A 25,491-nucleotide genomic window follows, 5' to 3' on the forward strand; every position below is an offset into this window, starting at 1 on the left:
AAAATGAATTTGCCTGAAATTAAATTTACATGGCGAGTTTCTAAAGTTAAAACCAATGTATTTCTTAAATGAAGTGACATCGCTCGCATTCATTACATCACTTTTGAATCCATTCCAATTATCAATAGCCTGTTAATGGGCTAACTTTTTTCTGTGGAGGCCGCATAGAAAACTATTTTACCTTTGAAAGACCGCATATGTATTTAAATAGCAAATTGTTCGACCCGGGAGAGGATTATTTTTAAGATTTGTAGCTCTTTTTTCCTTTTTTTTGGTCATATTGTCTGGCCGGCGACTTTTTTTTAGCGAACAAGTCTTCGCGGGCCGTATAAAATAACTTGCCGTAATTAGCCCAGCCCTGTGTTAAAAAAAATAATTTACATTTACATTTATTGAATCTTTGTTTGTAGAGCTTGTGTTGATGTTTTCTTGTACTTTCATTCCTTGTATTTGTACTTTTATTTCAACATGAAGAAATAAAAGGCCAAACAGTCTGATCGACAAAAAAGGCAAAACATTTTATTTGCCTAGTCTGCGCAAGTTTTATCCTGATTTTTAGTGATATGTTTTTTGGGCTAGGAGGAATGTGTGATAGTCGGTGCAAGTTATTGCCTTCGGGATCAGCTGCTATTAGGTTTAAAATAACTGAATTTTCAAGAAACTTACATCGTTTGGATTGACAAGTTTTGAGTGACTAGTTCAGCAATGATGATTTGTAACCATTCATTGATAATAATACAACGTAATGAAAAGTATAATTTTTTTTATTCACTTGTTAAGATACAATTTACATATCTATTGTTTATTTAACACACGACATCTGAAAACTGCTTACTTTATTGTTATATTTAGCAAAAAAAAATTAAATTTTATGCCCAACCACCTACCTCTATTAAACTGAAGCAAAAATTGAATCATAAATATTTTTGAATTATAAAGTGAGATGCATGGACCGCTTTTGCACTGTTCTGACGAGACTCAAACGAATGCATGTTTCAAGTTCCACAGCATCAGACCAGAAAATCACTACATTCACAATTTAATTGTAGACAGGTAAACATATACGTGGAAAAAAGTCGTTTGAACTTGTTTTTCCTTGACTAAAAAATTTTTATTTAGCCTAAATTTTATTTTTGATTTTTCAGTGTTGAGGATTTATAAAAAAAAGTCAGAGTAAAGTAGCAATCTTTTTTAATACAAATGTTGGATAAACACTAACAGTAGTGTTAAATGTGTTTAACGCCTGAACCAAAATGGGATTCTAAAATACAATTTTAGTAAATAATATGAAAACTTTTGTGAATCTTTATTCATTCTTTTTTAGGCTTTTCTTTGAAATTAAACAAATTAAAAAAAGTATCAAAAATGAATTTAATTATAAAAGTTACGATTAGTGCGACAAATAAAACTGTTAATAGCAAAACGCAGAAGATGTCGAACATGATAAATTGAAACCAATACAAATCCAGTGCACCAGACTTCAAATGTTCATCTCCATACTTCACCACGTGGTTTATGGCGTCTGAAACTCTTTCAGCAGCTGACGTTTTCCTATCTCTCAGTATATCGGATGACCTTTTAATACTTTCTTCAAATGTTTTGTTGGTCAAAACACGAATTATGTTGTTTCTAAGTTCATCAACTTTCCAGTTACCAAAGTCCATTTCAACTCCATAATTGTGTCTTTCAGCGTATGAAGCCAAACTGATCTGATCATTTATTAATGGGAATATAACAACGGGTTTGGCGTGATACACACTTTCCATCATGCTGTTGAATCCACCGTGGGTTACAAACAGTTTTATGCGACTGTCAGCTAATAAATCGTTTTGGGGGATCCATGGCTGAATTAACAAATTTTTGGAGTGATCGCCACAAAGTGTTTTGTTTTTTGACTTGAAAATAAATTTATAGTTTTCCAACCTTTGGAAAGAAGAACAAAACTTTTTCACAGTTTCTTCATTTAGGTATTCTACATAACTTCCAAATGAAACTAATATGGCGTTTGAGTTTCCTATAAATTTATCCAACTCGTATGGAAGAGGGTAACTTGGATAGCCAACCACAATATCTCCAACACTCATCGTGTTAGGCATGTTCGGGCGTGGGTATCCTAAAGTTAGATCTTCCAAAAACAAATAATAGCTCACATTTTTGAAAGTGTCAAAAAAGAATTCACTTTTGAAAGTTTGGTTAAAAAATTCTTTCGAGAATGGTGGTCTTGGTAGTACCATGTACGTTAACATAGTTAAACCATCTGCAACAAATGTTTGAAATCTTTGCGAGAATGTCATACGATCTGAATGTGTCGCCCTGTTGCTTGGAACAAAAGAAGGAAGTCTCGGAATACCAAAAAACCAAGTTTCGAAAGATATAGAGAAGAGAAAATATTTTATCTTCAACAACTTTGGCAGAAATACGTAACAATCGGTGCTCATTACATCTAATATTGCTAAATCAAATGATCTGTTGTGCATCAATTGATCAATCAACTCTTTATTCGTCATTAATGTCCTGCAATCAGTATCCGTTCCTTCAACCAAATAATTGAACATTGCAATTCCTCTTTTCATGTATTGAAAACCATTTGGTTTGTTCAAGCTAAAACTAGTTAAGAAATCTGATGTCTCTTTTGTGTTGAAGACGGAAACGTTTGATTCAACATGATATTTTGTAATGACGAAACTCCCATTACTGAATTCTTGCGAGATTTTTGCATTGGAGGGAACTATCATTTCGACGTAGTGCCCCAACTTGGACAGACCTTGTCCCAATCTGGCGAAATAGATATGATGAGAGTTCATATTTATTGGCAACATCAGGACCTGATGCTGAGATGTTGGTGGTGCTGACTGCAGCAGGATCGTGCAGAACGTACATACCAATGAAATACTTTTGAAATACATTTCTAGACGTTTCAGAAAGTTTCAAAAATTTAAGTTAATAAAACATATCCAAATGTAATTCAATTTCTCTACAAACTCCTAGTTTAAAAATAAAAAATTTTTTTCAAGTTTTATATAACATCTCTGAACTTAAAATGTATTTATACTTATACGCACGATGTTGAAATGAGCAACATTATTGTGAACAATTTGGTCAGCCAAAGTACAAGTTTTGACTTCAAACAATAAATATATCTGGTCAGAATTCAGAGTTGTCCTGATGATAAACTTTTTATATAGAACCATGAAATGAACATTCATAGAAACATATGAGTGTTCGTGTGTGTGTGTGTGTGTGTGTGTGTGTGTGTGTGTGTGTGTGTGTGTGGCGTTCTGTCTGTGTAGAGCATATTTCAACGTGCGATATGTCCCAGACGTTAAAATCTGATCTGGTAAACCATGAACTTATTTAACAGCGTTCAAAAGTTACATTTGTGTACATTGTTATTACGGTTATATTCATTAACTATCTTATTTATTTGTTACCGGCAATGCAATTTTAATTATATATTAGCAGACAATACACATTACCTCAATTTTTCACTTTTATTCATTGTACTATTCTTTTGATCCAATGCAAACATTTCAAAAGAATTGTGATTGCCATTCAGTATAATGATTTAATTTTGAAACTGAGGCTTGTGAGCAAGTTAACCAAATACAAAACAGAACACGCCTTAAACCAGAAAATTAATGCTGATTAAATGATTGCAAAGTCTATTTATTAAAAATCAAATTTGTAAAAAGGAAATATAGTTTTAACATTTTGTTAGTTCAAAACACATTGGTATGGACAACTAACACACATAATATAGAATTTTGCATGTTTATTTAAACAAAACTAATAATAATAATAGAAAAAACATAAATAATAATACAGTAATTTTACTTAAAAAAACAATTATGATAATAAGATGAAATTATGAAACAAAAGTTAAAAATTTTTTGTGGGAGTCCAAACTCGTAGTCGATAGTCGGAGTTGGAGTCAGAAATTTTTACCCAGAGTTGGTGTCGGATTTGATTTTTTGAGGAACCGGAGTCGAATATTTTTTATCCGACTCCGAAACTCTGCTGCTATCGCATCATCAATCTTTATTTAGTTGCTAATTAAACTTTTGTTGTAGCAACGACTGGCGACATCGTACCGCAGAACATGTGCAGCACCTCTAATGAGTTGACTTCAGCCGCCCTCTCCCCACTTTCCTCTTTGTAGCAGAATAAATGATTTTTAAACGCATTTTGAAGTCACTTCAACTTAGGGTGTTAAAATTTCTTCAGATCAACGGCCCAACTCGTTATAAGCTTGGGCAGATGCTGAGAGAAAATCTTTTTTCATGGCACTTTCACATTGTAATATACTATTACTCCAGACTTTTTGTGCGAGTGATACAATGCCAATATTCATGAATGTGGAATCGTCATAAACAATAAAAATTTTTTATGAAAAAATAATCTATAAACTTTTATGATGAATTAGGTTATATTCGTACAGAAATAATGTATTCAATGATGTGTTTATCATAAATAATCGATGCTGCAACAACATCGTTGAAAAAAATTAATAATGATTTCAATTTACTAAAAAATTTAAAAAAATACAAAACATTTATTGCTATCCCCAAAAAGATTGAACAATATTAAAATTATATAATTCTCTACAAAACTAATTTATTATTTGCTCATTCAGCCACTGGACCATCTGGTCCTCAAACTTTTTTCTCCAATTTATCCTCCTAACGACAGCATTCAGAAGTTCACTCGACCACTGAGGATCAGCGGGCAAGTGTTTGTCCAGGAATGATTTCAACTGTATAGAAGGGTGTCCAGTAAAATTTTTAATAAATAGATGTCAATGTCAATATTCATTCAATTTTAATTAAGTTTGTCCATTATTCAATTACGAACAAATTTTTACAAAGTTTGAAGACCACTATTTAGTTAGTTATTATTTAAAATCTGAGATTTTTGCCTTCAACTAATCAACATCGTCTTGCAGTACAAAATGCACTGAACGGACAACAAAAGATTTAATTTTAAACAAAGAATATTTCAAAATAAACAAAAGTCAATAAAAACAAATTACTTTGAAAAACAATTTAATCTTAATAATTAGCTAAAATTTTATTATTCAAGGTTTTTTTTCAAAATCATTTCACAACAAAATAATTTAATAAAAATTAAATACGACTGCAAGTACAACTATCAGTAAAGTCATTTTGTGTCAGCAGCACTGAAAACATCATTGAAACTTCTTACTTTTTGCTTCTTCCAAGTAGACGATGGAGGAATTATTTTGATGAGTGCTTGTTACATACGTCAGTGGAATATACCAAATATTTTTTCTAAATATAACACAAAATTTTTAAATTTTAATTTCATTATTACAATAATTCTGTTTAAAATTTATAATAAATATTGAAATACTTCTGATTGTACTTTTGATTTATTAGTTTTTTCTCAGACAACTAACTGAAAAATACGTCTCTCACTAAAAAAACTATTACTCTGGTTCCAAATAAGCAACTATATCAAACTTTACTTAAATTGAGTGGACTTCATCCTGAAGTTTCCCAGCTTTGAAGTACCACTGACCACGAATCTTTCTTGGTGGCAGGTGACATTACGTCCATCTCTGATGATGCTGACCACTGGCAGGCCTGCTTGCAGCGTCCAACTTTCCATCATTTTTCTTATGTTAATGTGCGTTTTGTCTTTTGCCTGGAAAAACGTGTAGCTTAGATTGTTTGGCCAAATTTACCCAGAAACAATCAAAACATTTTATCGCAACCTGAATTATGTATAACAGTATTATTGTTAAAAATTGTATTTCAACTATATTTCAATAAAACGATTGCACACAATTTGGGAAACATAATTTATAAATTTATGGAGTTAAGTTAGCACTTGCTGTTGTTTTTCCTCAGTTCATTCATGATTGATGTTTATTTCAAATTTATTACCCAATTTTCAGTTAACAATTTTGTTACATTTTGAAACTACCTACCTACATGTCATATAATTAAAGTAACGATAAAAACAATGACAATAATTACACTTGCAACTTCTTCAGTGAAAGAATCGTAGAGTTGGTTATGGTTGACATTGTCAAACTGATGTCTAGTTAGATAATTTGTTAGAGCCTTCCTGAAAATTTTGGATCCTACTACATTTTCCAACATGAAAATAACCGAAGCTCCCTGAAAAAAAAATTTAAAAAAATTAAAAATGTTTTACGATTTATGACAAAAAGTTCAAGGTGAACAAGTAACCGATTATAACGAGTAACTTTTAACTTGAGATTATTTTTCTTAAGAATGAAAAAGACTATTTACTTAAAATAATCATTTAAAATTGTATAACCCATCAAAAAGTAAAATTTGCTTTTTCTACGTTGTAGCTTAAATAAATAAATTGTTGCAGATTAAATAGAATGAAAATAAAACAATGAAATGTATATAGAAACCTTGCTGTAGGTTATTTGATTGAATAGCATCCCCACATTTGAAGAGTCAAGCGTTGGTTTGGGACCAGATAATGAACTACTGCTTTCCAGCGAATCAGACGCCATGGCTGGCTCCATCAGTTTCAGGGTGAACTTTTCTTTCTAAAGATTTGACAAAATTCAGTCATAATTTAAAATGAATTTACAGCAATACATAACGCAGCATAAATTTAATTGTTGCTAGTCATGTGAAAAAGTATTTTCATAAATTGTCAAAAATCTGTTCATAAAATTTAAATATAAACCACGTGAAAATAATAGCATGCAACTCATAATAATTAATTTTTAATAATTTATTAATCACTTTCAAATATTTTTTCAAAGCACACTCACTGATCAAAAACCATCTATAAAAAACATAAAAAAAAATAATAAGAAATAGTATTGATGCAATATTAAAACAGTCTGCGAGAACCACCACCAACTGACTAGAGGCCAGTCTGGAAAGATGTGTTTGGCGCCAACATATTGAAAAAATGTGGCAAATCTTTCATTCAGCCATAGATCATCCCACCATTCCATGGTCACAAGATTGCCAAACCACTGACAATATTATATCAATTCTTTTTAACTATTGATGAAATAAAGTAAAACAAACAAACACAATACTTCATCAATACGTTAGTTTATTGAGCATTTTCCAGTAAACAAAGAACCTGATGTGCCAACTCGTGTGCTAGGAAAAAAACTGTAAACAGTTTGTCATGTTCGGTGTTGATGCTCTCATTGTAGAAGAGGTGTTTCGGTCCGTAGAATATGAGTCCCCAGTTCTCCATTGCCACCTCACTCATAGTGGGAACAATTACATGGTCTGGTGGAAATTTGAAAAGAAAAATCATTCTTGTATTTAATTTCCCAAAACGTGCAGAAGATTTTCAATTTTATCCTAAATTGACGTTAAAGAAGTTCCATCTAGCTTCTTTTAATTTTATTATTATTTTTTATTCTGCTTTGTAACAAGTTCAACATGCAAAGCAAAGATTTATTTCAATTTGAACTCAAATAAAATAATTTTGGGATTAATAAACAACTAGTTAAAAATATCACAGACCTCTACGCCAACATGCCAAAATTAATTTAGAACATTACCGATTTTTTTAAGGGGATACTTGATTTGAAAATAATCTTCAAAAAAGTTGAGCAGTTCAGTGGCGGTGTTGAGAGAAAAAATTATTTGGTTGGTGATTTCTTTTGGAGAGTACACGGAAACCTTGATGTAGTGGATAAAAGTTAAAATATCTGGTTTTCTACGAATTAAAATCAACTGTAATATGACCTGGAAACGATGTAATCTTAACTGGTTTATCGATTTAACGTCATACGATCTCTAAACTACTAGAGAATATTTTTCCAAAAGTTAATCAAGTTCATCAGACCTTTCAGAACAACAATTTCTTGCTTATTAGGTTTGAAAGATAACGAATTCCCAGTAAACCGACAACTCCCAAAACTAACATTGACTCCACTGCTGCTGATTTGAAATTTCGACACGTAGTCACAAACAACGAATGCAACCAGGTACGTACTCATCTTGACGGTTGTCTTGAAGATGTCCATGGTTTCGTTGGCAGAAACTGCCCGCTCTGCTACCTGTTTTCCATTTAACAAATTGGTTCAAAGCTCGAGTATTTTAAAGCACAAAAAAATGTTACAATTTCTAATGTCTGGAAGGAAGAACGTTTTGAAGAAATTATTTTTCACAAGGTTAAAGTAAAAATCTGGTTTTGAAAATAAATATCTAGAAAAATTAATATAATCCGTAAATTTATTGGAAACAAATTCAGGTCCAAACCATGCCTAACAAGTTATTTAACTGTTATTTAATAATTTAAAAAGAATTTAGTGAACAAGATATTATGGAAAGGTCGAAAAAATTTTCAGATATATATTGAAACTCATTCATGCTGATATTTTTGTTGGGATTGAATTTCTTCCTCGTTGTTTCAAATCAAATATTTGATTATAAACACGCAAGCTATTCGAGTACGCCGCAATTTTTACAAACGTCAACAGGGACCTTCTCAGTGTTGAACAGTGAGATGTAATCATTCGGCCTAACGATGCTGAACTTGAAACGTGCCTTCATGTCTGGCTCGTCGAAGCAGGGGAAGGCTCTCCTGGCAAACATCGGTTGGAACTGAGTGGCTGCCAATTGTCTACAAACATTATATTGATATGTGGCGGAGTGTTACGCTGAAATTATTCTTACAATCACAAATATTTTTTAATCCCGACTTGCTCATAATCCATTTAAGTTAAAATTTGAAATTATACCATAAAACTTAAATAGATTTTCTATATATTTGTGTTTTGCATCAAAATGTTAAATTTTCGTGGCATCTGATGTCATTTCGTCAATTGAAGTGAAAACAACCTTATTTCACCGGCGTTATTTATATAGTAGTTCAGGAAAAATCCAGCCAGTTTCAATGCAAGATTTCCCTGGAACGATACATTGATGAACAACATGTCACCCTTTATTACGAAGGATTTCAGTTGAATGTGCATTTGTTCCAATGCTTCCACGATTGTGTACTCCTTCACTTCTATCTTGTCTGGTGGTGTTCAAGTGACACGTAACTGATATCAAAAAACTTCATAATAAAACAATATTTGTTACTAAGATTAATAACACCACTAAGTATTTTTTGAAAAGTATTATAAATTATTTAAAACTACCTTGTCGATTTTTATGCTAGACGACAACACTCGACACCTGAAGTTCTTTGATGTTGATAACAATGAAGTCAGTACTGACGTTCACCCCCACTTCAACGCAAGACCACCCAGAGAAATTAAATTTTTTGAAGTCAGGATGGATGAGAACCTGATACAGTTGAGGAATCAGAGTTTTCGGGAGTCTCGGATGATTCCAGAGTAGAGCGACAGTCCTTGTTGAGTTGCGAAGATGTAGGTTGCTGATGTTGCATCGCTTGTAAGGCCTGACTGCCGAATGCACTGTCTCTAACAAGACGACCATCAAAGCACATTCAAATGCGATTATCGTTAGCACTCTGCTTTTCAAAGTGCTGTGGTTCTTCAAAGTTTTTCCAATCTTCATTTCGTAGATTGTTGTTTTTTTAATATTTGTATTTCTTCTTATATTAAAAGGCATATCATTAAGAAGATACATATGATCAAGTCGAAGTTGTTTTAAAACGCTGTAAATTTGAATTAGATTCAATAAATAAATTGATGTTTTTGACTTTGTGATAATTGCAAACATTCAAAAATACTTCGAGAGAGTTCAGATTTTATAGAGGCAAAATTATTGAATCTGTAAACGGTAAATAACGCTAAACAAATATAACTGTTTGACAATAATGTGCATTCAATCGGTGAATTGATTCTTTTGCATCATAAAAACAACATGCTAAGTTGATTCGCCCGCCGACCGACTGATGGCTTGCTTTAGATGGGCAACAAAATAGTTTCAAAATGTTGAACCGTAACTTGAAACTATCTACGGACGGTAAACTTTTAATTACTGTTATAAATTTATGTTATAAATTCATAAACAAATTATCTTTTTTATTAATTTGTTCTTGATTTATTAATGCTGAAATTTATTAGCTTACTGAGTAATTTCAATTTTTTTTAAATAAATTTTTCTTTAAGATTTCATTTTCAGAAGCATTGCACTGAAATATGATTCGACTTTGACTTTAAAAAAGAAATTAAAGTTTGAACGCGCAAAGCTCTGTTGAAAATGAATGCTGAATCTATTGTTTAATTAAATTAATGCTGATCATTTTAGTTAGGCTGGGCAGTTTTTTCTTTTTTAATTCTTTATGTATCATAATAAATCTTAAGTAGTTGAGAAAGATCGATACACGACCAGTTAAACAAACTTCTTATCCAAAAAGTGTAGCTTCTGAATTCGTGATATGAGTTTTAATTTCAATGAATTGGTATGTTTGACGCTGTAGATACAGTTTTGAAAAGAAACGAAACGATAATTGTTACAAAAAAAAGACTGACAGAGATTTTGACAAAGGCTTGTTGTCTTGTTATCAATTATCTAAACACGCCATTTCAAAACCTGTTTGCCCCATGAAAAAATAGAAAATAATCAATGTAATACGTTACAAAATATCTAGCTGGCTAACAAAAACCCCGAATACATATTAGGTTGATTAAAAAAATGCTTGTCAAACCTCTTTTACCTAATCACTATTCATAATCATTCAATGTTTCATTTAAGATGTAGAATGCACGAAATGGGACTTGAATCAAAAATGAATGTCATTTTGAAGTCTGAAAACACTTGTCACTTCTATGGCTGTTTTAGTCATAATGTACGTTGTAAATATACGAATTTAAATTTCTTCATTTGTCACAAGTAAGACCCATGGTTTACAATTATTTTCAGTTAAAGAAGTTTGTTGAAAGATTCACTTATTGTATCAGGACCTGAAAGTTGAAATATAACGGGTTATTTATTATAATGGATCATTTATGACAAATCAGAAACAATGTGCTATTGTATAATTATATCCGCTCGCATGTGACAAATTCATATTAATATAATAATATTATAATAATATAATTATATAACATATATATATATATATTATAATATATATAATAATATAAAAATATCATAATTAATTTAAAAATTTGTTTGTTTGTGGTAAAATAGTGTTAGTTAATCATTTTACCAAACGCTGATTATTTATCGTCCTTATTCACGGTATATTTCCTAAATTTTTTCTCTTTAAAATGAGAATACGGGGATTACTTTTCAAAAATAAAATTATGTGCCGTGCTTGTAACATGTTTAAAATGACAGGTTAAAATTTTTTTCTTAATTCTTTCTTAAATGAATGTTACTTTTATAGGGCTGCGTTATTTTAGTTTTCAAATTAAGTTTGGGAAAGTTGCATCAACGTTTATGAGTTACTTTATTAAGAAATTCATGCAACTGGTTAACAATCTGATTGGTGAGAGAATATGATGACCAATTTAGAAACATTTCTGATGAAAGATGGTGGAAATATTCGCAAAAAGTTTTGAAATATCGAATGTTGAGTGAGTTAAATAATGTTTTATATTATTAAATGCCTATTGATTTGCTTCAATCACTACAGAACAAAATTCACACTTCTTGTTTTCTTGATTTTACAATAATGATAATTTGAAGGTTTTGACCCAAACATTTCATTTTGTTGTTAGAAATAATGTATGTTTCTGGAGGTTGAAAGCCAAAATTTGTTTCTAACACATTAATAATTATTTTGCAAATTATAATTTAATACTGTTTAAGTGGTTTTAACTATAACCTTTTTTTGTCATATCATTCATTCGCAGAAGAACAGTCTTTTGATGTAGTTATTTTGGAAAATCTTGTCTGCTCTGCAATAAAGCCTCTCTACTGCCTAGGCAAAATCACTGCTCAAGACAGTGCTTTCATTTTGAAAAAATGCTCCAAACAAGTTGTAGTCGATTACAAGTAAGAGTCGTTATTTATTGAATGAAATAGAACTAGTAGAATGAATGTTTCTATGAAAATTACGTTACTTCATGGCTTGTTTGGTCGGCGTGATGGTTTGGATCACTTGGTCTTGTTACGCAGTGACCTGGTTCGAATACTACTAAATGATCTTCGTCTATCACATGTGCTATGTCATTTAGCACGTATTCATATACGATGTATGAGTGCTATTGGTTTCCCTGATCTTTGGAAGAGTGTAATAATATTTTAATCTTAACCTCATTTGTGTTTAGCCTTTTGTTAAATTGAAAATGGCTTTGCACAGAATTACTATATTGAAAAACTATTGATAGCAAATGTTTGACTTAGTTAATTTTTTTCATCATAGTTTTGTTAAATACAATTATATAGGAAAATATTAATTGAAAAACACAAATCCATTGAATTTTTTGTTTGTTTGAAACTTTGTATTGCCTGAAATTTTTCGACGTTATTAGAAAATTTTATTCATAAGTTTGACGAAACTTTCTCTCTCTCTATTTCTCTTTTTTTTTCTCTCTCTCTCTCTCTCCCTCCTAGTAGCAGTAGTAATAGTAGTAGTAGTAGTAGTAGTAGTAGTAGTAGTAGTAGTAGTAGTAGTAGTAGTAGTAGTAGTAGTAGTAGTAGTAGTAGTAGTAGTATTGTAGTAGTAGTAGTAGTAGTAATAGAGTAGTATTAGTACCAGTAATAGTAGTAGCAGTAGTAGTAGTAGCAGTAGTGGTAGTAGTAGTTGTTATTGTTGTTGTTGTAGTGGTAGTGCAACAATACAAATGAGGGATTTCCTATATTATAACAATTCCAACATTCACTGACAAATGGAGATAGGTTACTTTTAGCGTCAGTTACTGGAGAAATCACGTGCAGATATAGTTAATAAAACTAAAAATTAAAATAGTATAATATTAAAACTCATTTTTTTATTAAATTTAAATTTTGTGTGTTCGTGTGTGTGTGTGTGTGTGTGGTGTGTGCAAGCATAGAATAAGTAGTAGTAATAATTTATTTAATTGAATGAAAATACATTGAGTGCCAGAATTTAGGATTAATGACAAACTTTTTAATTTTGGGTTGTTTATTTATTTAACCTTTAACAAAACGAATCCGTGCCATACCTTTTATATGTGCGCTATTATTTGCGCTATGTGTATCGCTAATAAAGTTATAATAATACTTGTTAATACAGCTCATAAGTAATATTACTACAGCAGGTTTTTGTTTGTTTTATTAAATCGTGAAATTGTTTTTCAAAATTGATAAATTTATGAAAAGGTTAAATTGATTTTTATTTAAAGTAATTTATTTAGTCTAAACTAGTTTTAACTGGAAACATTTAAAAGTGAATATAATAAAATCATACCCACACATGTAAGTACTGCTTCGTTTCTATGTGTTTTTGTACTTTTTAATGTTTGGGTGCGTGTCGTGTGTGTGTTTGTGTGTGTAAGATTGTGTTTATATTTTTATTTCATTGCTAGATTTTCATCTAGATGTTGTGATAATTAAAATGGAAAAAAACATAAAAAGGATTTAAATAACACAAAAAATAAAATTACAATATTTGCACTTTAACAATAATTACGTTTCCTTATTCAGTGGATGAAAACCTCGCTGCAATGTCCTCAATCATGTGTCTAACTATACAGATACACTCATCGACCTCCGATGTAGACTCCATTAATATATTATTGGAAGAGCATCATTTCAATCGTCTAACAAGGTGAGGTTGTACGAACTGCCGCTAATTGTGACGATGTGATCATCTTCATCATAGTCCTCCGTATTTGTACTTTCATTTCTTTCATCTTATTCTTCAAGATTCGTCACGACAGCGGTGAAAAATCTTTCGTAACTAAAAGTTTTGTCATCGATGGTGAATAACTATGAACTGTCATCATCATATTCGTCGTCGTTGTTGTTGTTCCTACTGCTGTGATCATTTTCATCGACAACATCATCTTCGCTGTCATAATCGTATATGCAGTAATCTTTGTAGTCATCCTTGTTCGTATCGTCCTCATCATCATCATCATCTTCATCGTCGTCAAACGTGTTGAAGATGATATCTTCATTTGCATCATCGATGTTTTGAACAGCCGGAAGTTCATCGTCAACTTCATCATCAATACGTTTGGTGAGTGTATTTTTAAAAACGTTTAACTGCTTTGATGCTGGTATGACATTTTCCTTTTGACAATTATTCTCTGCAAAGAAAGTTAAAATTCCTTCACTTATTAACTGTCTTCTCCATGCTTTTTCGAGTGATTTTATTACCGTTGTCAGAGATGGGCTAATTGTACACTATATTGTAATTTCGATAAAAATTACAAAATACTCTAAATATTGTAATTTCGATTCCAATAACACATTACATTTAATAAAAGAGCCAAATTACTAATTACAAATTACTAATTTCAAATTACATGAAATTAAATTACATCAAACCAGTTTTGAATAAATAAAGAAAAACAATTTCTTTGAAGTTATTTAAACATTGATTTTTCTTTGCGCTGATATTCTTTGATGTCATTTTTAAATTCGTTTATTAAGTTACTTTCTTTCTATCAACAATCACCACTGCTTTTGATTTTGCAAGTTCTGTGATGTCATTTTCGTATTCTTTTATTAATTTACTTTCTTTCGATCAACAATTTGTTCAATTGTTTAATGAACGACTGAAGAAAGAAGGAAAAAAAGGAAAAAGGAAAGAAAGAAGGAAATAAAGAAAAAAAAAGCGTCAAACATCAAAGAAGTAAACTTCGTTGATGTAGCTATATGACCATAGAACTTCAAAGTTGCAAATGAAATTTTTAATCAAATAAATTTTTAGAATTAAAAAAAATTTTTAGAATTTCAAGAAAAAAAATTTTTTTAATAATAATAATAATTTGTGTAAGTATATCTTTTCAATCACATATTTTTTAGTCAAAATGTAATTTGAAAGTACTTTAAAATTACCAAATTACATGAAAGATGAAATTTCTAAATTAAAAATTAACAATTACATAAAAAGTAATTTCGATACAAATTACAATTGTAATTTGAATTACGTAATGAAATTACTTGAATTACATTACTGCCCATCTCTGACCGTTGTATCCGGATCATCTCACGATGTATATTTATAAAGCAATTGACGTCCTGTAGGACAAATTCTAAAATGAGGTTATCTTTGGTGGCTTCAAAGTTTAATGTACCACCAAGGGCATTCTTTGCACTGCATGTTATAAAACTGTCCTACAGCATGGGCATTACAATTCTGCTGTACTTAAGTACAGTTTTTTCAAACACTTCAATATGTGGCGAGGAGTATAATGAAAGATCGATTGTATGTGTGGTGAAGTGCAAGCATGCATTTCATCCAACTTGTATAGATCGGTGGTACACGGAGAGTTCAACCTGTCCATATTGTCGGTCGGACATTGTGGTATCGTCACTGATCGACTATCGATACGAGACAAATGTTAAGAATGGCGATGTGGTAGCGAAAATCACACTGACAACGATGTAAGCAAGTACGAGAGTTTCTGGGAGCAGCTAAAATTTAGTTTTTTTTTACAGTCTATTACAAGACACAACAAACCCCAACAACATGGGTATAAAAATTGTCATACAAAAAGCAAGCAATTTGTTCGGCGTCATTCAATTTTATATAAACTTCCAAAAATTTCTTGTGATATTAATTTAGTAAATAATTTCATGTAAAAAGATTTGATTTGAAAAACATTTCAAAATAAAGATTGAAAGAAAATAATTATTATTCTTTGGCAAATTTCAAAATCCTATTTTATTTACTATTTAAATATCTTTGGTTCCACAAAGTTAACTTTATATAAACGAACTTTCCAAAAGTATTACACTTTTAAAGATTTAAATTTGAGAGACCTTTTTATAAACCATCCTGCAAACAAAACAGTAATTAACCCAATATGCATTAATAAACGTATCTTTGCATCCTTGCATTCACACAAAGTTAACTTCTTATATCAACTTGTAATAAATTGTTATTACAGGCGCTTTATAAATAAACGATCTTTGGTTTTGGTTCATGATCGCACAATAATCTTTGTATTTGATGGTATAAGAGAACGAGCTGAAACGTGAATGGTTCAATCTCTCTAATTCTTAGCTAGAGGCCCCTACTTGGTAATTCTCACAACTAATTTGCAATTAATTTTTCAAATGGATCATCAAGAAATTATTGAATGCGGCGTTAAAAACATAGTTGATATGTATATGGACAATTTTGAAAAGAGTCAATATGCAGCCTTGATGGATGAATATACAGGATTGTTGAAACAAATCGACAAATGTGTATTAACGGAAAACGAGATTGACATTTTGGCCAAATGTTTGGCATGTGATGTCACTCTATTGGATGACCAGCTAAAGTCGATAACTTCAATCACGACTGACCAGCTTCATAAACTTATGGAGGAGTTACAGAACATGCATTTTTCAAGTGTTGCTGAACAAGCAAAAAAACACAAAAGCGCTTTGAGTCTTTATTCATTCGGCGTCCTAGTCAAAGGACGAATTGTGCACACGGATAAATTCTACAGAAACCTCGCAGATGGCAAAACATACACATTGCCGTATTTGAAAGACAAGTGTATGAATGAAGATTGTTCGATATGTGGCGAAGAATTCAACGAAAGATCGATTGTGTGTGTGGTGAAGTGCAAGCATGCATTTCACCCAACTTGTATCCATCGGTGGTCTATGGAGAGTTCAACCTGTCCGTATTGTCGGTCGGACATTGTGGTATCGTCACTGATCGACTATCGATACGAGACAAATGTTAAGAAGAATGGTGATGTGGTAGCGAAAATCACACTGACAACGATATAGACAAGAAGGAAAGATCTGGTAGCATCTAAAATATAGTTTGATCAAGAAAAATCTTTGAACGTCTTCGGAAAACCGGATTTTGGAATCAATGCATTTTTAAGATAATTAAATATTTTTATTTTCAATTTCCTCTGAAATATTATCTAGTTTATTGATGATGTTATGTCCTGATTGTATTAAAAGTAGAATATAACTGAAAATTTTTGAAAGGACCAACCTACTATTGGCTAAACAACATTTTAATTTTCAGTAATTTTATTCTTATTACATTATTATATTCCTATCGCAATAAATGGCACAGGTCGATCTAATTACAGAGTCTATTAATTTGTAATTAATAATAATAATATTAATATCAATAATTAGAGTAATAAGAAGAAAAGGAAGATAACTAATTCAACTTATCGTTTTAACTTACTGTTTCGGCTTTGTTAAGAACGGTTCTATTTAGTATTTAGTAAAAAACTCTGTTTAATCAGCAATTTACAAATTTTAATTTTTTAAAACAATTAATTCTTCAACTTCGAACATGACTTGCCCACCCCTGTGTTTGTATATTCATCGGGTGTTGAATTAATTTCAAGCAAATTTATGTAGCAAATGAACTTCGTTTGTTCGTCAGTTAAAACGATTAGATTCACAAACGTTGATGAATTATATTTATTTTGTGATGTTTTTTGATACATTTACCAAAATTTAATCCTTTTCTTCAAAATATTAAAACGAAGCAGAGTAAATCTTAAATTATAAAGCAATCATTTCATGCCCAAAGTTGATTTTTTTATTATAACTTTAAAGATTATGAAAAATTTTAGTTAGCTCATTTTTTAAGATTCTTTCAGCGTCCGCAGTGGAATGTAGCGCAAAATTTTTGTTGTTGCGGTTTTCATCTGGCTCATCATCAAGTCATCAATTTCAACAGTTTATCTTTTTTCAATTATTATTTTTTTTAATACAATTCATGATGTGAAGTTTCTGACCACAAAGATCATGAAGTAAAATATTTTAATTCTATTACATTTCTTTGGTTCCACAAAGATTAACTCTTTCTAGACTTCTTGAATTAATTATACTTTGGAATAATTATCAAACAAAGTTTTTTTTAAACAAATGTGTCGCGAAGATAATTATACTGCGTGCAAAGATACTAATATCAAAATACATGTATATATAAGTTGATATATCAATCAGTGACCATAGTTTTAGAAAATGAAAATAAGTAACTAAATATCGGACATGGACAGTTTTCAAATCCAGTCATTTAATGTATTTTATTTTATTGTAATGTATTTTATTGTATTGAATTGAATTGTCTTTTAGTGCAACGTATATTTGTTGAGCGCCTCTATTGAGTTAATTTTCACAACCGTTTAATTGGATTATACGAGAATTAAAAAAATTTGATAAAGTTGGTTGAGGAAATATTTTTTATTAACCAAAATATCTTATCTACATATTCACAAGTTCTAATCACCTATCTACAATGGAAAAACATAAAAAATATATATAAATAACACAAGAATTGAAAATAAATAATTAACATAATGTTTACATTATATACAATCTTTACATTATACACAATATTTACATTTTATACAATATTTACATTTTATACAATATTTACATTTTATACATTATCTACGTCATACAAATATGTAAACTGCTCTGATTCATTATTCAGTGGATGAAAATCTTGCTGTAATGTCCTCAATCATTTGTCTAACTTTAACATCATCGTTGTTGATGTTGTTGTTCCCACGGCTGTTTTCATCGACAACTTCGCTGTTATAATCATATAAATCCTCGTAGTCATCATCATCTTCATCGTCGTCAAACTTGTTGAAGAAGATGTCGTCGTTTGCATCGTCGAGGTTTTGAGCAGCCGGAAGTTCATCGTCACCATCATCAATATGCTCTGTGAGTAAATTGGGGAAAACGTTCAACTCTTCTAATGTCGATGTTATTAATTTGTTTTCGTAACTATTTTCTGCGAAGAATGATAAAAGTTCTTCAGTTATCAATTGCCTCCTCCACGCTTTCTCAAATAATTTTATCACCGTTTCATCCGGATCTTCTTCGCGCCTAATTTTAAAAATACAATTGACGTCCTGTAATTTCAATTCAGCTGTGGCTAAATAGAGTTGTTTTAGACACTGCAAGTGTCTTTTTTATCTTAAACATAACAAATTTGTGTCGTTACATCTCAATTAACTTTTTAAGTTTAAGTTTTTCAGAAAACTTCATTCTTTTTAGTGTCGTAATGACAAACAATTTTTGTTCACAACATTTATTCAACGATAAACAATGTTAGTTAAATTAGAATTCGTTGTCTGTTGATGGATCGGACAGATCAAATAACGTCTCCTCTTTATTACCACGATTAATGAATTTGGAGGACATCTTTTGTGGGTACCTGCTGAACCAGATTTTTCCAAACCATAATACTGATGTTCATGCAGAAAATTTCCGTGCTAGAAATTTGAAATTATAAAATTCATGAGTTTGTCTCTTGCTGTTTTGTTGCAGGTTCATAGGTTTCCAATGCTAAATGTTTTAAAGTTCAGGCATCGTTATGAATTTATTAATTCAGAGGTTTTTAATGACGACAAACGATGAAATTGAAAAATAGTTAATATCAATTTCGACAAACTCGTACCCATAAGATATATTCTCCCAACGCATCTCTTGTTTTAACACCGACCATCAAACCCCCAAACCTCTTCTGTGTGTAGACACAAATCGTCTGGAGGATTTAGTAAATTTAATGTGTACGTTTTGATAAGACGAATGTGTTAATTTTTTTAATGCATGTATTGATAGATGACTGAACAAAATGAAAAGTTATTCAGAAAAATTTATTTATTGAAAAAAACCTGATTTTCATTCTTAAGATGAAGATTTAAATTTTTATAAAAGCCGTGTAAGTGTGGTTGAAATACTACGTGAAATTCTTTGGGGCACGAAACTTTTGATTTAAAATAATAAAACTTTAATTCCAATTCTTAAAATTTGTTTACAAAGCACTCAGTACCATCGAAAATACCAAAAAAAAATATTTTGAAAAAGAAAACTTACTTGCAAAGCACTGAATCGCCGTTAGTGTTACAACTGCCAACACGTAATAACAAAAAATCATTTCGGATGATGTTTCAAGTTCTAACGCTGGCAATGAAAAAAACTATTTTTAAGTTTAAAAATATCCAGTAAACAATCTAAATACATATGCGTGAATCAACTATTATATATGCAAAATTTAGCATAAAACAAACAGATGTTCCTAATTTGCCATATGTTTAAAATTTCATCTCAGTCGATTATTATGTCAATCGCAATTGATATACGCTTCAATTTTTAAAAATTAATTATTCGTATTATTATTATTTTGTTCAATGGGACGTTGCACTGACACGAAATTTAACCGTGTTATCATTACTTGAAAACTTTAAATCCAACCTATCATTCTCACAGAAGTGTTAACAAAAGTTCATGAAACCGTTTTACAATCGGAATATCATTTAAAAAAATTCATTTGCCATCAGTGGCAGATCCGGAAAATATCTATAAATTGAAAAAAGAGAAATATACAAAAAAAAACTAACTTTCTCTGGAAATTTTTAAGAGCGGATTTTATCATTGTTCACGTATAGATATTTTTATATTTTGCGGCGATTCTCTACATCCAATGCTTTTTTTGTTTACCTCAGTTAATTGCAATGTGTTGAAAAACCATTTAAAAAAAGCACACGATTAAAGTGTCGATGGCCTACGCTGTGATATTATTTATTAGCAACGAGTTAAAAAAAGTTTCAAACAGTCAATAATTTGCTCGTAAACTCTTGAAAAAATGTCAGTTTTTTTTATTTAATAAATTTACTAAAAAAATTATTTAAAATATCATTTTAAAAAATATACCCCAATGATGGTGAAGGAAATGTACAGTGCGTTCACCCGGTCAACCTTGAAATATTGTATCGCCGCACGGCCTTCGCCCTGTCCCCTCCGACCTTTCTCGATCTGCCACTGAGAATGATCGTACCGTTAGGCCTTAGGTGCTAAACTTAGCTGATACCTAAACTAAGTTGAAAATAAAATTTATTTATTTTCGTCTAACGTCGAATTGTCAGTTCTGCTGGCATTGGATTGCGACAAGTTGCTTGACAAAATTTTCAATGCAGCAGTTTTCTTCAACATAATGTAGAGAGAAAAATGTTTTTTCTACTTTTTCTAGCCAATCATTCTTGGGACGATGCTTTCAAGAGACCAAGAAAAATAAATTAATTCCTTGTACTAGTCACCTACCATTCTGATAATTATTTTCTGCAAAAAATGTTAAAATTTTTTTTAATTATCTACTGTCTCCTCAAAGCTTTTTCGAGTAATTTAGTTACCGTTTTCTTCAAATCATCTTCACGCTTAATTTTCAAAATGCAGTTGAAGTCCTATAGAAAAAATTCATACATGACGTCTTCTTCGGTGACTTCAATGTTCAATGAAAGTGGGAAAAAACATAAAAAAAGATATAAATTACGCAAGAAATAGAAATAAATTATTTACATAATATTTACATTATTCACATTCTATACAATATTTATATTTTGTACAATATCTACGTCATCTACATACTTATATTATTTTGATTCATTAATCATTTCATTGTTTAGTGGATGAAAATCTAGCTGTATGTCTTCAATCGTTTTTCTAACTTTAAGCTCATCGTCCGAACTGACATCATCTTTCACTTCGAAATATGTGATGTAGACTCCATTAATATACACTTGGAAGTGCTGAGCATTACAATCATCCAACTGGGTGAGGTTGTATGAATGGCCGTTAATTGTGACGGTGTGATCATCTTCCTCATCGTCCTCTATATTTATACTTCTGTTACTCTCATCCTCATCTTCATGATTCGCCACCACAGCGATGAAGAAATTTTCGTAAGTGAAATTCGATGAGTTGTGACTATATAACTATGTATTGTCGTCATCATCGTTGTCATCATTATCGCTGTCATAATCATAATCATATATGGTGTTCGCATCGCCATCATCATCGTCTTCATCGTCGTCAAACGTGTTGAAGTGGATGTCGTCATTTGAGCAAATTTGTGAAAACGTTCAACTGTTCTAATGTCGATATGATTATCTTGTTTTCATAACTATTTTTCGCGAAGAAAGTTAAAATTTCTTTCGTTATCTTGTCTCCTTCACGCTTTTTCAAGTAATTTTAAGACCGTTTCATCCAGATCTTCTTCACGCTGTATATTTATAATGCAAGTGACTTCATGTAGGATAAATTCTAAAATGACGTCATCTCCGGTAGCTTCAATGTCTTATGTACCACCAGGGCATTCTCCGTACTGCATGTTATAAACTGTCCTACAGCATGGGCATTTCACTTCCACTGTTGTTAAATAGTTGTTTCAGACACTGAAAGTGGAAGCAGTGTCTACACTTGTTGAGGAATGTTCAATTTATAAATGTTTCGCCTTTGTTGTCGAATTATAAATTGGACAATTTATGTCGAAAAAACAATATCATTAAATTAAACGAAACCACCGTAGTTACATGATGTGAACGGAAAAGGGGAAAAGGAAAAAGTGAAAGTTAAAAGTGAAGCAAAGAAAAAGTAATAATAAATCAAGTTTAAAGCATAGATGTTAAAATTATCAAAAATGTTTAATGCTCGTTGTAATAAAATATTTTTGTAGTCCCATACAATACTCCCCAGCAAAAGGCGGAGCCATTCGAATGGGAAAATGTTTGTTTTTTGTGTTGATCTACTCAAGGGGAGGCCTATTTACCAATATACAACACTTTCTTATGGGTTGATGCAAGAATATGCAAAGAACCTCAATTTTTTCAATTATTTTCGGTAATGTTGATTTTATTTTTTTAAATTTATTCAAATTAAAAGTAATTAATTACCACATTGAATAACAATTGAACAAAAATTAAAACTTTTTTTAAATAAAAGAAATATTCCGTAATTAGTAAATATACGATCGTAACTTTTAACTCGAACGATAAAAAATCACCCTCCAACTCCTCTCCGGAAGTAAGCTCCTTGTTCGACCGTTAAAAGTGAACGAAGGGCGTTATATTTATTCTAGTTATGTGGATCTACACTTCTTGGGAGATGTGGTTGTTGGTGCTGATGTGGCTGACGTTTATCTTATTTTCTTGTGATGTTGATGGTGTTGTTGGTGATGGCGCTGTTGTTGGTGTTGTTGCTGATAATGTGGTTGACGCATGAGTTGTTTGTTCAAATCCTGTTCTGACCTCTCCTGCAAAGTTCTATCCAGCTTCGAGTGATTTCTAGATTGAGATGAGTGTGAGGACGATGAACAATGCTCTGCTTTTCTTTTTTTGTGATGATCTTGATGCTGCTGACGTTGAACAGAAGAAGAAAGGGAGAGAACTGGAAAGAGAGTCGTTCATGAATGAATTTGTTGATGAGATATAAACAATCTGCTCAGTATTTTGTTGTTGTGATTGTTGGATGTCATTTTCATCGTTGCTCTTACTCAGAACAACTTTGATTTCATTGGACTACTCCAACCAAAAAGCGTCATTTCTTGTGATGAAAACTAACTGCACCAGTAAACCAGAATCGATACAGTTATGGAAAGTTGATGCCTATATTCATAGAAGACAGAAAACGTTTTAGTTTGTTCAATGTTTGTCATTATATGGTATTATATAATAAGGTCCCCGGTCGCACATGGTAACATATGCCGCTAAATATTAAAGATTTCCTGTATAGTTTTACTTTTACACATTACCATTTGAGTTATTCTTTATATTTTATATTTTAATTCTCAGTTTTAAGTTTTGTTATTTTACTTCATTAAAATAAATTTAGTTGCAATCAAACAATAAAAATATTAGTAACCGTAACAAGGTAGGTCGTTTCTCGTTCGATTTCGATTATTAAACTTTATAATATTTTCAACACTAATGAATACTCAACACGTAAGTCGCTTTTCGTCGCAAGTAGATTTAATTGTTAAAAATGCAGGATTAAATTGGGAATTTTTCTAAACACTGTATAACGTAATAAGACACACATCACATCAAACCTTCTGCGTGTTGAATAATGAGATGTAATCATTTGGACGAATGATGCTGAACTTGAATCGCACTTTCATGTTTGGCTCGAAAAAGTAACATAAACAGTTTTGAATTAGTTAAAAACACGAGATTTATCTAAAAATATTTTTTTTATAAAATTGATAACAAATGAAACGTGTTTCAACGACGACAGGCAAATAAGTGAATCGTTTTAATTCATTTGCAAAATTTATAATGTTTTACTTATTATTTACATCTCTTTGTGACCACAAAGTTAACTTTCCGTAAACCTACTTCTCAAACTTACTTTAAAATATTTAACTTTGCGAGACCTTTGTGTGAAGCAGTTTGCAGACAAAGCATTAATTAGCTCAATATAGGTAGGAATTAATTAACAAACTAACTAATTAATTCTAATAAGCATTAATTAGCTCAATATAGGTTGAAATTAACTAATTAAGTCATAAACGTATCTATGTATCTTTAAATTCACCCAAACCCAAAATTTAACTTAATTTAAATGTAAATTTTCAATATTTATTAACGATCTTTGGTTTGGTTTACGATCACACAATAAACTTTGTATTTAATGGTATAAAAGAAGGAGCTTAAACGTGAATCAGTCATTCACAGTATTATTGCACTACAGCCTTCTTCTTGTATATTTCTTATAACCAAATTTCCAAATTTAACCAAATTTCCAAATTTTAATTTGTTTTTCAAATGGATTCTCAAAGCAAAATTGAATGCGGCGTTGAAATTATCGTCGATATGTATTTAGACAATTTTAAAAAGAGTCAATATAGAACCGTGAATAAAAAATATAAAGAGTTGTTAAAGCATGAAAACACAAATGGATTGACGGACAATGAGATTGACATTTTGGCCAATTGTCTGGCTTCTGACGTTTCTCTTCTGCATGACCAGCTAACATCAATAACGTCAATCACGACTGACCAGCTTCATAAACTTATGGAAGACATCCAGAACAGATATTTTTCAACTGTAGTTGATTCAGCAAAAAAACACAAAAGCACTTTGAGTTTTCATACTTACGGTGTTCTAGTTAAAGGACGAATTGTTCACATAGATAATTTTCACAGAAACCTTGCAGATGGCAAAACATACACATTGCCGTATTTGAAAGACAAGTGTATGAATGAAGATTGCTCAATATGTGGCGAAGAATTCCACGAAAGATCGATTGTGTGTGTGGTGAAGTGCAAGCATGCATTTCACCCAACTTGTATCCATCGGTGGTCTATGGAGAGTTCAACCTGTCCATATTGTCGGTCGGAGATTGTGGTATCGTCACTGATCGACTATCAATACGAATCAAGTTTTAAAAAGAATGGCGAAGCGATAGCTAAAATTAATTTAACCACGGTCTAATTGATATTTGTAGATTGTTTTGAATATAATAAAATGAATGCTTAATCGAATAATTTGTTTGTTTGCCCTGAGTATTTTTAATTTATAAAATATTGAAAAGTCGGATCAAAATGAATTTCAAAAACAACCTAACGAATAATGTAAACCACTATGCAATTTCTGGTTATGTATGTGAAAGCTATGGAATAAAATTTGGGAACTAAATACAATTTTAATAAGTTATTAGAAAAATATCTTTTTTTGAAAACAACTAACAA

At 31.0% G+C, this 25,491-nt stretch overlaps 8 protein-coding genes across 8 annotated transcripts; 3 read left to right on the forward strand and 5 right to left on the reverse strand.

Moving 5' to 3' along the window:
* Nucleotides 1-241: 241 nt before the first annotated feature.
* On the reverse strand, nt 242-2,906 carry HELRODRAFT_177639 (hypothetical protein; the record flags this gene model as incomplete). Its single annotated transcript, XM_009025786.1, has 2 exons — nt 242-358; nt 1,389-2,906. 2 exons carry the CDS (start codon nt 2,904-2,906, stop codon nt 242-244), a joined length of 1,635 nt encoding a protein of 544 aa, XP_009024034.1.
* A 2,632-nt stretch (nt 2,907-5,538) lies between these two features.
* On the reverse strand, nt 5,539-9,323 carry HELRODRAFT_140465 (hypothetical protein; the record flags this gene model as incomplete). Its single annotated transcript, XM_009025787.1, has 10 exons — nt 5,539-5,664; nt 6,000-6,143; nt 6,410-6,550; nt 6,878-6,991; nt 7,105-7,259; nt 7,538-7,658; nt 7,904-8,029; nt 8,460-8,604; nt 8,820-8,998; nt 9,150-9,323. Coding segments are annotated over 10 exons (1,425 nt in total), but the record flags the coding sequence as incomplete, so codon positions are not given.
* Nucleotides 9,324-13,799: 4,476 nt separating this feature from the next.
* HELRODRAFT_177641 (hypothetical protein) lies at nt 13,800-14,448 on the reverse strand (the record flags this gene model as incomplete). The annotated part of the gene is made up of 2 exons (XM_009025788.1): nt 13,800-14,122; nt 14,364-14,448. 2 exons carry the CDS (start codon nt 14,446-14,448, stop codon nt 13,800-13,802), a joined length of 408 nt encoding a protein of 135 aa, XP_009024036.1.
* A 630-nt stretch (nt 14,449-15,078) lies between these two features.
* Nucleotides 15,079-15,429, forward strand: HELRODRAFT_177642 (hypothetical protein; the record flags this gene model as incomplete). Its single annotated transcript, XM_009025789.1, has 1 exon — nt 15,079-15,429. One exon carries the CDS (start codon nt 15,079-15,081, stop codon nt 15,427-15,429), a length of 351 nt encoding a protein of 116 aa, XP_009024037.1.
* A 671-nt stretch (nt 15,430-16,100) lies between these two features.
* HELRODRAFT_177643 (hypothetical protein) lies at nt 16,101-16,769 on the forward strand (the record flags this gene model as incomplete). The annotated part of the gene is made up of 1 exon (XM_009025790.1): nt 16,101-16,769. One exon carries the CDS (start codon nt 16,101-16,103, stop codon nt 16,767-16,769), a length of 669 nt encoding a protein of 222 aa, XP_009024038.1.
* Nucleotides 16,770-18,442: 1,673 nt separating this feature from the next.
* HELRODRAFT_177644 (hypothetical protein) lies at nt 18,443-19,905 on the reverse strand (the record flags this gene model as incomplete). Its single annotated transcript, XM_009025791.1, has 5 exons — nt 18,443-18,900; nt 19,183-19,240; nt 19,426-19,512; nt 19,643-19,734; nt 19,845-19,905. 5 exons carry the CDS (start codon nt 19,903-19,905, stop codon nt 18,443-18,445), a joined length of 756 nt encoding a protein of 251 aa, XP_009024039.1.
* A 1,213-nt stretch (nt 19,906-21,118) lies between these two features.
* On the reverse strand, nt 21,119-22,134 carry HELRODRAFT_177645 (hypothetical protein; the record flags this gene model as incomplete). Its single annotated transcript, XM_009025792.1, has 4 exons — nt 21,119-21,208; nt 21,473-21,739; nt 21,885-21,973; nt 22,110-22,134. The coding sequence occupies 4 exons, from the start codon at nt 22,132-22,134 to the stop codon at nt 21,119-21,121; spliced, it is 471 nt and encodes a 156-aa protein (XP_009024040.1).
* A 2,431-nt stretch (nt 22,135-24,565) lies between these two features.
* Nucleotides 24,566-25,234, forward strand: HELRODRAFT_177646 (hypothetical protein; the record flags this gene model as incomplete). Its single annotated transcript, XM_009025793.1, has 1 exon — nt 24,566-25,234. One exon carries the CDS (start codon nt 24,566-24,568, stop codon nt 25,232-25,234), a length of 669 nt encoding a protein of 222 aa, XP_009024041.1.
* Nucleotides 25,235-25,491: the final 257 nt, after the last annotated feature.

The sequence above is a fragment of the Helobdella robusta genome, assembly GCF_000326865.2.
Source record: "Helobdella robusta unplaced genomic scaffold HELROscaffold_43, whole genome shotgun sequence".
NCBI classification, from domain to species: Eukaryota; Metazoa; Annelida; class Clitellata; order Rhynchobdellida; family Glossiphoniidae; genus Helobdella; species Helobdella robusta.